The sequence below is a fragment of the Phyllobates terribilis genome, unplaced genomic scaffold (genome assembly GCF_046119375.1).
Source record: "Phyllobates terribilis strain yellow unplaced genomic scaffold, ASM4611937v1 Scaffold_1__5_contigs__length_1240528914, whole genome shotgun sequence".
In the NCBI taxonomy this organism is placed as follows: Eukaryota; Metazoa; Chordata; class Amphibia; order Anura; family Dendrobatidae; genus Phyllobates; species Phyllobates terribilis.
In genome coordinates, this window is record NW_027362761.1 from 710,378,440 (window position 1) to 710,397,297 (window position 18,858).

General features: G+C 41.6%; 1 protein-coding gene across 2 annotated transcripts in view; it reads left to right on the top strand.

Annotated features, from left to right (window-relative positions):
- Positions 1-744: 744 nt before the first annotated feature.
- APC2 (APC regulator of WNT signaling pathway 2) overlaps positions 745-18,858 on the top strand; it is a 97,645-nt gene continuing 79,531 nt past the window's right edge. The window contains exons 1-2 of one of the 2 annotated variants that reach the window (XM_073686260.1): positions 745-883; positions 1,723-1,792. In XM_073686260.1, coding sequence (XP_073542361.1) covers positions 1,787-1,792 — 6 coding nt within the window. In that variant the 5' untranslated portion in view covers positions 745-883; positions 1,723-1,786. Of the gene's footprint in view, positions 884-1,166; positions 1,232-1,722; positions 1,793-18,858 lie in introns of those variants that run through there. The other variant, XM_073686261.1, reaches the window with a different exon arrangement.

Here is an 18,858-nt window from a genome sequence, read left to right on the forward strand (position 1 = left end):
ACTGGTGGAAAAAGGTTCAGTTTGATGGAGTTACAGTATGTCTTTTTTTCAACCTATGTAACTATGTAACAATATAACTATGTAAATAAATTGAAATAAAAATAGTTTCAATTCATAACTACATCCTGGAGAAATGTACCTAATTATTCCTAACTTATAAAGACCCAGCCCATATACAGAATGTCATGCTATTACACGGTCCAGTGTGGCTCGGTGGAAATGTCAAAAATTCTTTTGACCCTGATCAAATAAATACCAATGTAGATATAGATGAATCCCTAATTGTGAATTAGTTAACAATCCGTATATATCAGAAGACAATAAAATGATTTCCTAATCATTTCTTTTGTATTAGGGTTGACTCCAGGGAGCTGTTATAGGTTTGGAGCTCTCCTGAGGAAATGCTTGAAATTGTGTAGCGAGCTCATTTGTTTCAGTAGCAAAAGCAAATTCAAGTTAAAAAGCAAACACATAATATTATTTAATCAGAGGACTAGGGGTGGAAGAGTAAAATATGCATATTGTACAAATGTAGATATGTTCTTTGGAATGGGACGGTTTAGAGTTGTGTTTCATATTGATAAATGGGGTCTCATTACCCTACCAGGAAGAATGCTGTAGACTTGATATTACAGAATTGGTAAGGAACATTAGTGATAAGATGGACGAGCTGGAAGGATGGTGGGAGAAAGATGATGAAATGTACAGTATAGAGCACTAGACACTGGGAGAGAGGAGGAGAGATGTGTTCAGAGAGGAGGGCTTGAGCCTACAGGGAGGGGGAGGTGAGACGGGTGGAGGGAGAGATAGAGAAGAAGGACTCATGGAGGCTGCTGAGAATACAAGGGCTCTCAGCATCCTCTGCATTTCTGCATCGTAGCAGGTGAGTAAGACGCAGGTGTATTCTTTTACCTTCTTAGGAAGTGGCTGAAAATATTAGGTCTCTGTCAGGAATGTGGGGCTATCTCCATTTTATTCTTGATTATTTGCAATTCTTTTGATTTGCAATCCTTAGTATTCATCTTGTTTTCTGCTGCTGTCAGATTAATAATGGTGGAAAATAGCTAGATTCTGACCCGTGACTCAGTGTAGTGTATGCATTCAGGTATAAATAGATATTTGAGGGAAAGTGGTGGGAGGTAATAGGGATTAGCATTGGATGGAAATGGGTGGGCTTAGTGACGATGGCATAGAACCGATTTATCTAGCCATTAAACAAAGAAATCGAGAGGTAAGGAGGAATGGGCCTCTAATATATGCAGGAATACAAGAGCGTGATGTTGGGCTGTAGTGCGGCACACCCGATAGAGGACACATGTAATGATTGTGTGAATGTGTTTGCTTGTGATGAGGGTACGAGATGCTAAGACATACTGTACCGTGTACATGCATTAGAGGAGAAGGCTCGAGAGGCAGTGATCCAAAGGTGTAGCCATGTCTAGAAGTCAGGTCTGTACCATGGCTTGATGGTGAGGGTTTTCAGGAAACATTTATAAGATTTGGTAGAATAAAGCACCATAGATTCTGGAGATCTAGAATAGTAGTAACCTTACTATTTGTTAGGGGAGGTTATATTTTACCGTATGAAGTCCATTATAAGGCGAAAGATTTGGGCCATGGACAGGTCCTGGAGTGACGCAAGTGGATTTGTGGCAATGAATGTTTGTACTGATCAGTGAACAATCTGTTTTTACATGTGTGAAATTTGTATTTTGTCCCCAGAATGAAGAATTTGGCTGATTCCCTTTGGTATTTACACTGAGCGACAAGCTGACTTGAGTCTGCAATGGAGGTATGAGGCATTGAGATCATGAATAAAATCCCAGCATGATTGTAGACAGTAGATAACCAGGACAAAACTATTGTCATGAGCACACTTAATAGGAAGAAACATCTCACTGTCTGCCTTGCAGATCCATAACTTGCCACAGATTTCACCGGGATTGCTGGAGGCTGGTGAAAACATTTTATCAAGATGATTTATCTATTATGTTTCTTGTTATAGATGAATAGGCCTTTATGATTTCAGATAACTTAAAAGTGTTGAATGATTTGTTAATGCCAGCCTAATACATTGCTGTGTATGGCGTACTTCTGTGATACAAGATGATTGATTAATATTGCCTATATCTAATTATTCGCAGTAACCTTGGATACAGCATAGTTTTGCAGTGCTGCCTGGATCAATAGTGAATAACTCCCATGTTTCACTTGCCTATGTATAACATTTATATAACTTGCTGTTAATATTGATTATATTGGTTCGAAAAGTCTCTGACAAAAATAATATCAAGCAAATGTCATCTGACTGCAAATTTTCAAAAGTGTCCATATATTGTAATGTTAGTGAGCATTATTCATATAAAGCAGTAATAGCAGACACAGTGAAGGTACATAAGTATTAATGCTGTGAAGACACATAAAAGGTTGACTTTGACAGCTTTACTACATGTGAGGAATGCCTAAGAAACAGGCATTCCTCACATGTGTTAAAGCTGCCAAACAGTCTCAAATCATGCACACGGAGTGACTCAAACATAACACCCGAGCACGCCAAAGATACTCGGAAAACACCTGAACATGCTCGTACATCTCGAGTAACGAGCGTGCTCGCTCATGACTAGACCTGACCTATACCATATTGAGAACTTGTGTCCCCTTCTTAAACAGGAAATGTACAGTGAAGGAAAACTGTACATCTTTCTGAACAGTGTTTGGGAGGCTGTGGTTGGCGCTGCCCAAAAAGTTGATTGTCAGCAGATTTAGAAAGTATAGTGACAATTTTAGGACATGATCAGATATCAAAGTCAAACATCAGAATGATGTCAGTTTGAGGATTAATACCCTGTCTGAGAACTGATTTTGATATATGACTTTGATAAGTGACTTTTACAACTGTAATAATAATAAAAAAAAGTCACTGTTTGCTGATGGGGTTTGAACCCAAAACTCTATGTCTAGAAGCCAGTGCACTAACCATGGAGATATAAGCTCGCTTGAGAAGATATAAACTCAGTTGAAGAAATCTAGGCGTTCTATTTGGTTATGTGATTTTCAGTGCAAACCTGTCTGAAACTCATTAAGACTTTCACAAATACCTCCTCCAAGCCAAATTCAAATGATGTATGATTTTGATATCTGACTTTCGTCAAACATCAGAATCACAATGACTTTTAGTCACCCTGAGTATTTTCATGGTTGATCTCATAAGAAAAGAAAAGCTACTAGTCACTATCACTTAACCTGATGGTTGAATGGTAAGGGTTCAGGTTCACAGAGTGGTGCACTCAGGTTCAAATTGTAAGAGCAGAAGAATTTTTTTTTGTAAATTATGCTGTAAAAGTCACTTATCAAAGTCAGATGTCAAAGATATGTGAGTTTAATGATATGTGAATTTGATGTTGATATATGAGTTTGATATGTGAGTTTGACAACTTACTCTGACACCTAACTTATTGTTTGCTTATTATATATTACTACCTAAATAATCAAATAATGAACCTATAGTTTAATGGTAAGCCATCTGTGTCACACATAGTTTTGGTCTGAAAGGATGATAATAATAATAATAAAAAAGGCACCGTTCACTGCTGGAGCTTGAACCCAAAACTCTATGGGTAGAAGCCAGTGCACTTGCCATTAAGCTATACGCTTAGTTGAAGAAACCTAGGCATTCTATTTGGTTATGTGATTTTCAGTGCAAACCTGTCTGAAACTTATTGGGATTTATGCACAGACTTCAAGCAAGCCAAATTCAAATGATGTGTGATTTTGATGTGTGAATATGATATGTGACTTTCTTCAAACATCAGAATCACAATGACTTTTAGTCACCCTGAGTATTTTCATGGTTGATCTCATAAGACAAGAAAAAATACTTGAGCCGATGGCTGAATGGTAAAGCATCAGCCTCCAAAACGATATTGTCTTGGTTCAAATCCCAATAGATGTAGAAATATATATCTTCTTAATTTTGCCTAGTTAGCACACAAACTACAAGGATGTTTTACATTTAATAGTTGATATTCTGATTGTCATCCTGAGTTGTTAAGAGTTTCAGACACGCTGTCTATTTGCATGGTAAACAGTGATTCTGATTCTGATGTTTGAAGAAAGTCACACATCAGACTCACATATCAAAATCAAATATCATTTGAATTTGGCTTGGAGGAGGTATTTCTGGAAGTCCCAATCAGTTTGAGACAGATTTGCACTGAAAATCACATAACCAAATAGAACGCCTAGATTTCTTCAACTGAGTTTATAGCTCAGTGGTTAGTGCACTGGCTTCTGGGCGCAGAGTTTTGGGTTCAAGTCCCATCAGCGAACAGTGACTCTTTTTTTATTATTACAGTTGTAAAAGTCACTTGTCAAAGTCATATATCAAAATCAGTTATCAAAATCAGTTCTCAGACAGGGTATTTAGCCTCAAACTGACATCATTGTGATGTTTGACTTTGATATCTGATCATGTCCTAAAATGGACACTGTAAGAAAGGGACAGACTCCATGGATGGAAGGCTGATGATTGTTATATAAAAGAAAGGAGGCTATATCGGTCACTGACATATTTTTAAATGTCAGAAATGTATTTTTGTACTTTTTGAGTTGTTCGGTTATTATGCTCACAATTGTACACACAGTGTAGTGATGTCATAGCTGAAAGCTATAGTGATGTCATAGCACAAGGATAGTTAATGCAGTTACTGTATGTCAACGCAGAGGTATTAAATGTGTGATAAAACTTGCACATAATGCACAGAGTTATATCACAGTCAAAGTAAAATAATCAGAAATATCACAGTAGAGCATATACACTGCTATTCCCTTATACGACAATTGGATAACCCCTCCCGAGAACTGCATGCTGTACAACCCCTATCCATTATAGAACTGCTCCGTATTCTCTTTAAGCCGAATGGTAAATTAATAATGTGCTTGTTCATCTTGGGATACAGCCTATATAGATTTTATCTTCTTTAACTGTGTGAAAATGTTTTGGACAAGGGTAATGGATAACATTTCACATGTTTTACAAAAGTTTCAATTTTAGTTAGTTATTGTCTTCTGAATTTACATTCTTTGTCAGTAGAATTTGGTGAACAAATTTGAACAGAAATTAATTAATTCATTTATTTTATTATTTTGCAGTGTTATTTTGCAGTGTTGATATACATCATTTGAGAAAGCAATTTGTTTTGGTCACATGGTTGGTCATCATGTTAATCATGCTGTTGTATTATGTCAATGTCAGGCGGGTCATTATCTCTACATGACTGGGTAGGCGGATGTCATACTGATCAGTCCCTTTGCTGTTAATTGAAATTCTGTGTTCACATTTCATGTACTAAAGCATAAATCATAATAATAAGAAATAATAACGATTTAGCTATTTTGTTAGACACACCATGAAAAGTAAAATAGGAAGTATTGCTCCAACGGCTGAGCCTGCATATCCCAATCTAAGTCTGGACATGCACAGAAATATTTATTTTCATTGGCGCATCATACGCTGGTCTTAATCAAAACAGCTCTGGAGTAAAATGCACCAAATTTCTAAGAAATGCATGCCTCTTAATCATTTTGGATCACGAAAATAGCCCATGTGCAACAAACTGTCTAATTGACCAAGAGTTGACCCATGTATGGCTGTCATAGTATAGTGTATATAGTAGTTTAATTAAATTGTTCAAATGTATTACATTAGATGTAATACAATTAAAATCAGGATAAAATTATGTAAAATATGGTAGCGTGAGACAAAGAACCCCTGTTACCCAGAGACCAACACAATAATAAAGCATGTAGATATACAGAACTCCTGCAAAGCAGTATAATTTAGAAATCACAAGTTGAGTCCTGAATTTTATACATAATAATGACAAACAGTGGCATTAGTATATATATATGTATTGTTTACATTACTGTTTTGGAGGAGTTCTGTATATCTACATGCTTTATTACTGTGTTGGTCTCTGGGTGACTGGGGTTCTTTGTCTCACACTCCCATATTTTGCATAATTTTATCATGATTTTAGTTGTTCATTATATATGTTTAATAAAAATTATTGCGATTTTGATTTTGGGTTGTCTGCTTCCATTCTCTTCGGATTTGTTTATGTATTGGAAGTACCCTATTGTATAGCAGGCCATTTATAGGTGTTTGTGCCAAAACTTGTCCATCATCAGACGTGATCCCATATTACTGCGGTAATAATCATGACATTTTTTGGAGCGTGCCAAATATTACACTCCAGTAGTCTACCAGTTGTGTGTTGTTCAACCTATTCACACTTTCCACTGATCAATATCATACTAATAGGCCACTGCCTAAAACCGTGGTCATCACACGTGATCCCATATTACTGCGGTAATAATCTGCACATTTTTGGGAGCGTGCCAAATATTCTACTCCATTTAAAGTCTGGCAGCTGTGTGTTGTTCAACCTATTCACACTTGGTCGCTGACCAATAGCATATTACAAGGCCGATGCCTAAAACCGTGGTCATCAGACGTGATCCCATATTACTGCGGTAATAATCCAAAAATTTTTAGGGAACGTGTCAGATATTATAGTCCATTTAAAGTATGGCAGCTGTGTGTTGTTGAACCTATTCATACCTGGTCGCTGACGAATAGCATATTACAAGGCCAGTGCGTAATACCATGGTCATCAGACGTGATCCCATATTACTATGGTAATAATCCTGAAATTTTTGGGAGTATGTCAAATATTATACTCTATTTAAAGCAACTGTGTGTTGTTGAACCTGTTCACACCAGGTCGCTGACCAATACTAAGTGTATTACAAGGCCAGTGGCTAAAACTGTGGTCGTCAGACATATCAGATATTTTTGCGGAACTAATCCAGAAATTTTTAGGGAACGTTTCAGATATTATACTCCATTTAAAGTATGGCAACTGTGTGTTGTTCAACCTATTCACACCTGGTCGCTGACTAATACTAAGTGTACTACAGTCATGGCCAAAAGTATTGAGAATGAGACAAATAGTAATTTTTCCAAAGTTTACTGCTTCATTTTTTGTAATGGCAATTTGCATATACTCCTGAATGTCAAAGAGTGATCAGCTTAACAGCAATTACTGTACTTGCAAAGTCAATATTTGCCCAGAAAATGAACTTTAACCCCCAAAACACATTTCAACATCATTGCAGTCCTGCCTTAAAAGGAGCAGCTAACATCGTTTTAGTGATTGATCCATTAACACAGGTGTGGGTGTTGATGAGGACAGGGCTGGCGATCAATCAGTCATGATTAAGTAAGAATGACATCACTGGACACTTTAAAAGGAGGCTGGTTCTTGGTATCATTGTTTCTCTTCAGTTAACCATGGTTATCTCTCAAGAAACACGTGCAGCCATCATTGCACTGCACAAAAATGGCCTAACAGGGAAGAGTATCGCAGCTACAAGATTGCACCTCAGTCAACAATCTATCGCATCATCAAGAACTTCAAGGAGAGAGCTTCCATTGTTGTCAAAAAGGCTCCAGGGCGCCCAAGAAAGACCAGCAAGCGCCAGGACCGTATCTTAAAACTGTTTCAGCTGCGGGATCGGACTACCAGCAGTGCCGAGCTTGCTCAGGAATGGCAGCAGGCTGGTGTGACTGTTTCTGCACGCACTGTGAGGCGGAGACTCTTTGAGCAAAGGCTGGTTTCAAGGAGGGCAGCAAAGAAGCCACTTCTCTCCAGAAAAAACATCAGGGACCGACTGATATTCCGCAAAAGGTACAGGGAGTGGACTGCTGAGGACTGGGGCAAAGTCATTTTCTCTGATGAATCCCCTTTTCGATTGTTTGGGACATCTGGAAAACAGCTTATTGGGAGAAGAAGAGGTGAGCGCTACCACCAGTCTTGTCTCATGCCAACTGTAAAGCATCCTGAAACCATTCATGTGTGGGGTTGCTTCTCAGCCAAGGGAATCGGCTCACTCACAGTCTTGCCTAAAAACACAGCCATGAATAAAGAATGGTACCAGAATGTCCTCCAAGAGCAACTTCTCCCAACCGTCCAAGAGCAGTTTGGCGCCCAACAATGCTTTTTCCAGCATGATGGAGCACCTTGCCATAAAGCAAAGGTGATAACTAAATGGCTCATGGAACAAAACATAGAGATTTTTGGTCCATGGCCTGGAAACTCCCCAGATCTTAATCCCATTGAGAACTTGTGGTCAATCATCAAGAGACGGGTGGACAAACAAAAACCAACAAATTCTGGCAAAATGCAAGCATTGATTATGCAAGAATGGACTGCTATCAGTCAGGATTTGGTCCAAAAGTTGATTGAGAGCATGCCAGGGAGAATTACAGAGGTCTTGAAGAAGAAGGGGCAACACTGCAAATATTGACTTGCTGCATTAACTCATTCTAACTGTCAATATAACCTATTGGTACTCATAATATGATTGCAATTATATTTCTGTATGTGATATAAACATCAGACAAACACTAATAAAAACCAAAGGCCAGAAGATCATGTGAAAATATAATTTTGGTGTCATTCTCAAAACTTTTGGCCATGACTGTACAAGGCCAATGCCCAAAACCGTGGGTGGCAGACATATCAGATATTTCCGCGGTACTAATCCAGAGATGGAGGCTGAAGAGGAGGAGGTGCAGGAGCTGTAGAATGTGGGGGCAACCCTGATTGACCCAGGACCCGCAATCCTCTGCGTCGGGAGGACGTGTTCCGTCCCAGGGTCTGACTGTGTCCCGGCTTCCACAATATTAACCCAGTGTGTTGTCAGTGAGATGTACTGTCCCTGGCCACAAGCACTTGACCACGTGTTTGTGGTTAGGTGGTCCTTCCCAGTAACTGCGTTGGTGAGGGCACGGGAAATGTTCTGGGACACATGCTTGTATAAGGTGGGGACGCCACACCGGGAGAAATAGTGGTGGCTGAGTACAGAGGGAGAGCCGCCATGAGGTTGTGGAAAGCTTCTGCCTCCACAAGCCTAAAAGGCAAAATTTCTAATGCAAGCAGTCGAGAAATGTGGCAGTTTAGTGTTATGGCCTGTGAGTTGGTGGCTGTGTATTTGCGCTTGCATTTCAAGGACTGGGGTAGGGACAACTAAATTCTACACTGGGACAAGGATGTGGACGTGGTTGCTGACGGTGATGGTTGCAAGTGTGAAACGACAGGTGCAGAGTGGGAGGCATCTTCGCCTGCATCATGGACAGAGGCTTGGAGTGCACGTACAACAGGGGAAGAGGCAGTGGTGTCACCCACAGACACTGTTTCTGGACCCTGGTGTTCGGCCCATCAACTTCATCGTCCACCACATTTCCACACCCTGGTCCTCCTCCAGACTTTCTGTCTATTATGTCACATCATCATCCACCTCTTGCGACAGTAATTCCAGTTTCCCACCGTCACCTTCGGATGACCATAGCTGCTCAAATATTTGGGCATCGCTACATGCGATCTTCTGTTACCCTGCTTGAAGCGGACCAAGCCAGAGGCCAGAATCTATAAATGGAAAGATGAAGAGAACAGCTCTTCGGAGTGCCCAAGTGTGGGATGAGTTATCTCCGGGCACTTGGCATGTGGGAGGAAGGAGGATCAGGGTGAGGAGTATGCAGACTCCAAGTAAAAAAAATCTCGCGGATCCGCACATTCCTCAAACCATAAACTGCAAAAACACTAGTGCATGCCCTCATCATCTCCCACCTCAACTACTGCAACCTCCTGCTCTGTGGCCTCCCTTCTAACACCCTCACACCCATCCAATCTATCCTAAACTCTGCTTCCCGACTAATCCACCTGTCCCCCTGCTATTCCCCGGCCTCTCCTCTCTGTCAATCCCTTCACTGGCTCCCTACTGCCCAGATACTCCAGTTCAAAACCCTAACCTTGGCATGCAAAACCATCAACAACCTCTCTCCTCCATACATCTGTGACCTAGTCTCCTGGTACTTACCTGCACGCAACCTCCGATCCTCATAAGATTTCCTTCTCTACTCCCCTCTTATTGTCACAGGTGTGTCAAGTTTGACAGACAATCATACGGGGTCCAGCTCTAGAAGTTCGCTGCGTTTGGCCTTGCAAACATCTTCCTGATCTTTTCATGATCCCTCTCTCTCTAAGACCCATCGGTGATCCTCACCTTTCTTGGGGGTTATATATCCTATATATGAGGATCACCACCTAGTGGTGATCCTCATCTTCTGCTGCTAATTACCACACCCGTGTATCGTTATATACACTCAGTTTCTCCAGAGAGTGCCTGGTGATAGATTGTTCTTATCTATTCAGGCTTGGAATTCTAGTAGTTGGACAGAATTTTCTTGGAGTTCCTTTGTGGGTTGTTGCCTTGTTTTCCCTGGTGTCATCTTTAAGCTAAGAGTATTCCCTTGTTTGTTTCCCTTGTGTGTACTTTAGTTTGCAGTGGGGCTGACTAGTGCTCACCCCTCCCCCTCCCTACCTAGGGCCTAGCTTTAAGGTCAGCTAGGGCCAGGTTTCCTGCTCGACAATAGTTGCAGAACCTATTTAGGGTCCATAGGGGAGTTAGGATTTGTCATTTGAGCTGTTTAGGGGTCTCCACTCCCCCTTTCCCCACTTGTAGGGCACCCTTCCCTTTTCCTGTCGTTATACACTGGGTTCTCCCCATCCCTTTGAGACTGTGGGCCCTCATGTGCAGGGTCCTCTCGCCTTCTGTCACCGTCACATTTTTGTTTAAGATTATTGTAATTGTTTTTGCTATGTATACCCCTTTTTCACATGTAAGGCGCTCTAATAATAAATAATAATAATAATGTGGTCCAGACTCACGGCTACTGAGACAGGATCGTGTGGAAGACAAGGTGGTGGTGGTTGCAAACTGACTGGAAGCATTATTTATTTATCTGCTATCCAACCAATAACCTTTTCACACTGGTCTGGCTTCAATAGTGGTGTTCCGCGACCCCCTAGAAAGTGGTACAGGAAGCTTGGTCGACATGATGTGGGTGCTTGTTGAGCTCCCTCAGCAGGCACAGCTTCATCTTGCCTCGGCCTCTGCGTGCACCATCACCATCACCATTACGTCCACTTCCCCGTCCCTTGTCACGCCCCTTGCCCATTTTAAATGGAGTTTAATATTTGTCACGTTGCCAAAAATATCTGTATTATTACCGCAGTAATATAGGATCACGTCTGATGACCACAGTTTAAAGGCCCCGTCACACTTAGCGACGCTGCAACGATCCCGACAACGATACGACCTTTCAGGGATCGTTGCTGCGTCGCTATGTGGTCGCTGGTGAGCTGTCAAACAGGCAGGCTCACCAACGATCAGGGGAGCAGCGACATCGTGGAAAGAATCTTTCCACGATGTCCTGCTCCTGGTTACCAGCCTGCTGAAGCAGGAGCAGGCTGGTAACTATGGTAAACATCGGGTTACTAGGGGCACACGCGCACCTAGTAACCCGTTGTTTATCATGGTTACCACTCTGCTACAGTGAGCGGGAGGTTACCGCTCACTTTAGCAGGCTCGTAACCATGATAAACAACGGGTTACTAGGTGCGCGTGTGCCCCTAGTAACCCGATGTTTACCATAGTTACCAGCCTGATCGCTGCTCCCGCTGGTCACACACAGCGATGTGTGCTGACCAGCGGGAGAGCAACCACCAAAAAATGGTCCAGGACACTTTGCAGCGATCAGCGACCTCACAGCAGGGGCCTGATCATTGCAAAGTGTCACACATAGCGACATCGCTGGTGAGGTCGCTGTTGCGTCACCAAAAACCGTGACACAGCAGCGATCTCGCTAGCGATCTCGCTATGTGAGACGGGGGCTTTAGGCAGTGATCTGGGAGTCAGAGATGCTTACAGGGGTCTTCCCCATGCTGTTCCCATGTCATTTCAGCACTGTATGGATGTGTACGGAAAAATGCTTAAGTTTCCCATTGACCTACATTGGGCTTGTTGCTCTGGTCGAGTACCCGAGCATTACGATTTGCTCGACCCGAGCAACGAGCATCCGAGCATTTTAGTGCTCGCTCGTCTCTAGAATCTATCCAACCACAAAACCAATCTACTTTGTGACAATTACTGGTTTGAATGCCCATTCACTTTGTAATTCAATTTAAACTTACAAACAGAACAAAAAGATAGGGACTGTTGAAATCTAACAGCCCTGACTGTTTTCCTGTAACACTTGGCACCAGTGAAAGTCAGAGCACCGCCATTCCTCTAATACGCGTCGACTACAATTCCTCTAGTGTACGACTACCTTGAACTTAACCTTCCATAAGTCTCCAATACTTTTGTTGTGCTGCGCCAATTTTCTGCAATGCTCTATCCTTAAGAATAAACACTTAAAAAAGCATCTTTTTAGGTGTACATATTTAGACTGATATATGTAGGAAAAGCCTCTAAATGATATGCTTAGCTACAAGAAAGAGCATCATCAACCCAGTGGACAAGTATTCTTAACATAAAGTATATAATGTAGATTATTACTGATCCCTGTATCGGAAAACTGTCCATCCTACACAAAATTTTGGTAATTGTAGCAAATCGGCTGCAGAGTCATCCTTTCAATCCCATATATGCACAAACATTGGAATGGCATGAAGACAATATCCTACGTCACATTACATGATTAATCCATGCTGATCTTTTCAGCAGTCCTATCTTAGCATGGAGGTTTAATATATAATATTCTGTGTACTGTTTTGCAGCCTCATTTTCTTTTTCCGGATCAATGGCTATTCATTGATTTGCTGACGAATTGATGTATTTGTCATGTGCATAATGTAAAATAATGGCAAAGAGTCAGCAGTAAAGAGAAGTACTTGAATACTTCTCTTTACGAGATGCAAAATGGAGTAACATAATGGAAGTTTGTGGGCTGGGGGGTCTCCATATTTCTCTTCTTACAAGCTTTATTAGACAGAAGAGAGAGACAATCCTTAGACTTCACGGCTCTTGGTGGGGGTCAGGACCATTTAGAGAGCCTATGTTGGCCAGCTTAACGCATGGTAATTTGTGTATTGGAATCTAATGGTTGTTAAAGGAAATACAAATATAACGGAAGGACTTATACACCCCCGTTTTTAAGTCCACTTCTTTTTTAAGCATAAAAATCAGAAACCAAAATCTACAGTGTGGACCTGAAGAAAACACTATATCTAAACATGAATGATAAATGTAAATAGCAGATAAACTTTCCCACATTGCTTTTGATTGTAGTTCTGCAGGATTTTCTTCATACTTTCAAAACAAACAGCCTTATAGAAAGTGTGTGGAACAGTTCAGTTTTTGTCTCAGTGGGATCAAAGAAAAAAAGATGATATAAGTGGCAAGATAGTTTTAATTTTTGCTCCTTCTCTATGTTGTGTGCTTTAAACTAATGTTACGCCATTCCAAAAAAGCTGGATAACATTTGCCCTGGCTGCTGTATAGATTGAGAAGGCGGTATACATGCAAACTACACTGAACTCAATAGCTCATATATATGCTGGAGATTATATATCAATATATATATCTATATACAGTACAGACCAAAAGTTTGGACACACCTTCTCATTTAAAGATTTTTCTGCATTTTCATGACTATGAAAATTGTACATTCACACTGAAGGCATCAAAACTATGAATTAACACATGTGGAACTATATACTTAACAAAAAAGTGTGAAACAACTGAAAATATGTCTTATATTCTAGGTTGTTCAAAGTAGCCACCTTTTGCTTTGATGACTGCTTTGCACACTCTTGGCATTCTCATGATGAGCTTCAAGAGGTAGTCACCGGAAATGGTCTTCCAACAATCTTGAAGGAGTTCCCAGAGATGCTTAGCACTTGTTGGCCCTTTTGCCTTCACTCTGCGGTCCAGCTCACCCCAAACCATCTTGATTGGGTTCAGGTCTGGTGACTGTGGAGGCCAGGTCATCTGGCATAGCACCCCATCACTCTTCTTCTTGGTCAAATAGCCCTTACACAGCCTGGAGGTGTGTTTGGGGTCATTGTCCTGTTGAAAAATAAATGATGGTCCAACTAAACGCAAGCCGGATGGAATAGCATGCCGCTGTAAGATGCTGTGGTAGCCATGCTGGTTCAGTATGCCTTCAATTTTGAATAAACCCCAACAGTGTCACCAGCAAAGCACCCCCACACCATCACACCTCCTCCTCCATGCTTCACGGTGGGAACCAGGCATGTAGAGTCCATCCGTTCACCTTTTCTGCGTCGCACAAAGACATGGTGGTTGGAACCAGAGATCTCAAATTTGGACTCATCAGACCAAAGCACAGATTTCCATTGGTCTAATGTCCATTCCTTGTGTTCTTTAGCCCAAACAAGTCTCTTCTGCTTGTTGACTGTCCTTAGCAGTGGTTTCCTAGCAGCTATTTTACCATGAAGGCCTGCTGCACAAAGTCTCCTCTTAACAGTTGTTGAAGAGATGTGTCTGCTGCTAGAACTCTGTGTGGCATTGACCAGGTCTCTAATCTGAGCTGCTGTTAACCTGCGATTTCTGAGGCTGGTGACTCGGATAAACTTATCCTCAGAAGCAGAGGTGACTCTTGGTCTTCCTTTCCTGGGGCGGTCCTCATGTGAACCAGTTTCTTTGTAGTGCTTGATGGTTTTTGCAACTGCACTTGGGGACACTTTCAAAGTTTTCCCAATTTTTCCCACTGACTGACCTTCATTTCTTAAAGTAATGATGGCCACTCATTTTTCTTTACTTAGCTGCTTTTTTCTTGCCATAATACAAATTCTAACAGTCTATTCAGTAGGACTATCAGCTGTGTATACACCTGACTTCTGCACAACACAATTGATGGTCCCAACCCCATTTATAAGGCAAGAAATCCCACTTATTAAACCTGACAGGGCACACCTGTGAAGTGAAAACCATTTCCGGTGACTACCTCTTGCAGCTCATCAAGAGAATGCCAAGAGTGTGCAAAGCAGTCATCAAAGCAAAAGGTGGCTACTTTGAAGAACCTAGAATATAAGACATATTTTCAGTTGTTTCACACTTTTTTCTTAAGTATATAATTCCACGTGTGTTAATTCATAGTTTTGATGCCTTCAGTGTGAATGTACAATTTTCATAGTCATGAAAATACAGAAAAATCTTTAAATGAGAAGGTGTGTCCAAACGTTTGGTCTGTACTGTATACAGTATATACACTGCTCAAAAAAATAAAGGGAACACTTAAACAACAGAATATAACTCCAAGTAAATCAAACTTCTGTGAAATCAAACTGTCCACTTAGGAAGCAACACTGATTGACAATCAATTTCACATGCTGTTGTGCAAATGGAATAGACAATAGATGGAAATTATTGCCAATTATAAAGACACCCTCAATAAAGGAGTGGTTCTGCAGGTGGGGACCACAGACCACATCTCAGTACCAATGTTTTATGGCTGATGTTTTGGACCACTTTTGGATGTTGGTTGTGCTTTCACACTCGTGGTAGCATGAGACGGACTCTACAACCCACAGAAGTTGCTCAGGTAGTGCAGCTCATCCAGGATGGCACATCAATGCGAGCTGTGGCAAGAAGGTTTGCTGTGTCTGTCAGCGTAGTGTCCAGAGGCTGGAGGCGCTACCAGGAGACAGGCCAGTACACCAGGAGACATGGAGGGGGCCGTAGGAGGGCAACAACCCAGCAGCAGGACCGCTACCAACGCCTTTGTGCAAGGAGGAACAGGAGGAGCACTGCCAGAGCCCTGCAAAATGACCTCCAGCAGGCCACAAATGTGCATGTGTCTGCACAAACGGTTAGAAACCGACTCCATGAGGGTGGTATGAGGGCCCGACGTCCACAGATGGGGGTTGTGCTCACAGCCCAACACCGTGCAGGACGCTTGGCATTTGCCACAGAACACCAGGATTGGCAAAGTCGCCACTGGCACCCTGTGCTCTTCACAGAAAGCAGGTTCACACTGAGCACATGTGACAGACGTAACAGAGTCTGGAGATGCCGTGGAGAGCGATATGCTGCCTACAATATCCTTCAGCATGACCGGTTTGGCAGTGGGTCAGTAATGGTGTGGGGTGGCATTTCTTTGGAGGGCCGCACAGCCCTCCAATGTACTCGCCAGAGGTAGCCTGACTGCCATTAGGTACCAAGATGAGATCCTCAGACCCCTTGTGAGACCATATGCTGGTGCGGCTGGCCCTGGGTTTCTCCTAATGCAGGACAATGCCAGACCTCATGTGGCTGGAGTGTGTCAGCAGTTCCTGCAAGATGAAGGCATTGAAGCTATGGACTGGCCCGCCCGTTCCCCAGACCTGAATCCGATTGAGCACATCTGGGACATCATGTCTCGCTCCATCCACCAACGTCACATTGCACCACAGACTGTCCAGGAGTTGGCGGATGCTTTAGTCCAGGTCTGGGAGGAGATCCCACAGGAGACCATCCGCAACCTCATCAGGAGCATGCCCAGGCGTTGTAGGGAGGTCATACAGGCACGTGGAGGTCACACACAATACTGAGCCTCATTTTGACTTGTTTTAAGGACATTACATCAAAGTTGGATCAGCCTGTAGTGTGTTTTTCCACTTTAATTTTGGGCGTGACTCCAAATCCAGGCCTCCATTGGTTAATAAATTTGATTTCCATTGATGATTTTTGTGTGATTTTGTTGTCAGCACATTCAACTTTGTACAGAACAAAGAATTCAATGAAAATATTTCATTCATTCAGATCTAGGATGTGTTATTTGAGTGTTCCCTTTATTTTTTGGAGCAGTGTATATATAGTGGGGAAAATAAGTATTTGATACACTGGCGATTTTTCTACCTGGTCAGTGGTATATTCAGTGTAGAGGTCTATGGAAGAGTGATCCTACTTGTTTGTTTTAATTATGCACTACAATCACTTAGTTCACTGGGTTGCACTTATCCTTGTGAAGTACTGAAAGACTCGCTATATGATTCTATTTAATCATTTCTACATATATAAAGGAATGGATTACTTGATTTTGATGAATGGTATACTAGATATGTGAGATACCCCCTTCTTTTTGCCAGTAGGGCTCTGTGGGATAAACCAATAGAGTCCAGTACCTCTAGTGTGTGTTTTTTCACAATAATATGTATGTTGGTCCGCTTTTTAAAGAGATTTTTCTGATTAAAGGTTTTTTATTCTGAGGTTACATGTTAGCCACGATTTTCCTACCTACAAAGAATGGAGAGGTCTGTAATTTTTATTGCAGGTACACTTAAACTGTGAGAGACAGAAGCTTAAAAAAAATCCAGAAAATCACATTGTATGATTTTTACATAATTAATTTGCATTTTATTGCATAAAATAAATATCTGATACAATAGAAAAACAAAACTTAATATTTGGTATAGGAATCTTTGTTTGCAATTACAGAGGTCAGACGTTTCCTGTAGTTCTTGACCAAATTTGCACACACTGCAGCAGGGATTTTGGCCCACTCCTCCATACAGATCTTCTACAGATCTTTCAGGTTTCGGGGCAGTCAACATTGAGTTTCAGCTCCCTCCAAATATTTTCTATTGGGTTCAGGTCTGGAGACTGGCTAGGCCACTGCACAGACTTTGAAATACTTCTTACAGAGCCACTCCTTAGTTGCCCTGGCTGTGTGTTTCAGGTCATTGTCATGCTGGAAGACCCAGCCACGACCCATCTTCAATGCTCTTACTGAGGGAAGGGGGTTGTTGGACAAAAAATCACAATAGATGACCCCAACCATCCTCCCTTCAATACGGTGCAGTTGTCCTGTCCCCTTTGCAGAAAAGCACCCCCAAAGTATGATATTTCCCCCACCATGCTTCCCGGTTGGAATGGAGTTCTTGGGGTTGTACTCATCCTTCTTCTTCCTCCAAACACGGTGACTGGAGGTGATATCAAAAAGCCCTATTTTTGTCTCATCTGATCACATGACCTCCTCCCATGACTCCTCTGGATCATCCAGATGGTCATTGGTGAACTTCAAATGGGATTGGACGTGCTGGCGTGAGCAGGGGGACCTTGCGTGCCTTCCAGGATTTTAATCTATGATGGTGTAGTCCCAGCTCTTTTCAGGTCATTGACCAGGTCCTCCCATGTAGTTCTGGGCTGATTCCTGACCTTTCTCAGAATCATCCTTACCCCGCAAGGCAAGATCTTGCATGGAGCCCCTGACCGAGGAAGATTGACAGTCATCTTGAGTTTCTTCCATTTTCTAATAATTGTGCCAACAGTTGTTGCCTTCTCACCAAACTGCTTGCCTATTGTCCTGTAACCCATCCCAGCCTTGTGCGGGTCTACAATTTTGTCCCTGGTGTCCTTAGACAGATCTTTGGTCTTGGCGATGGTGGAGAAGTTGGAGTGTGATTGATTATGTGGACAGATGTATTTTATACAGTTAACGAGTTCAAACAGGTGCAATTAATACAGGTAATGAGTGCAGAGTAGGAGGGCTTCTTAAAGAAAAACTAACAGGCCTGTGAGAGGCAGAATTCTTGCTGGTTGGTAGATGATCAAATACTTATTTTATGCAATAAAATGCAATTTAATTATTTAAAAATCATACAATGTGATTTTCTGTTATTTATTTATAGATTCTGTCTCTCACAGGTGAAGTGTACCTACGATAAAAATTACAGACCTCTCCATTCTTTGTAGGTGGGAAAACTTGCAAAATCGGCAGTGTATCAAATACTTATTTTCCCCACTGTATAAATATACAGTATATATATAACATATATAGTAACATATACTACATATAACCACTAGTGGTTGATTTACAGACAGCAGTATATCCTATTGGCTGTTCATTCTAGGGGAGAGATAAGATGAGAAATGTTGAATTTCTTTGACAATAGTTTGCTTACCAATATTTCAATTCATAGTTGGCACTGGTATTGTGTTTACTTA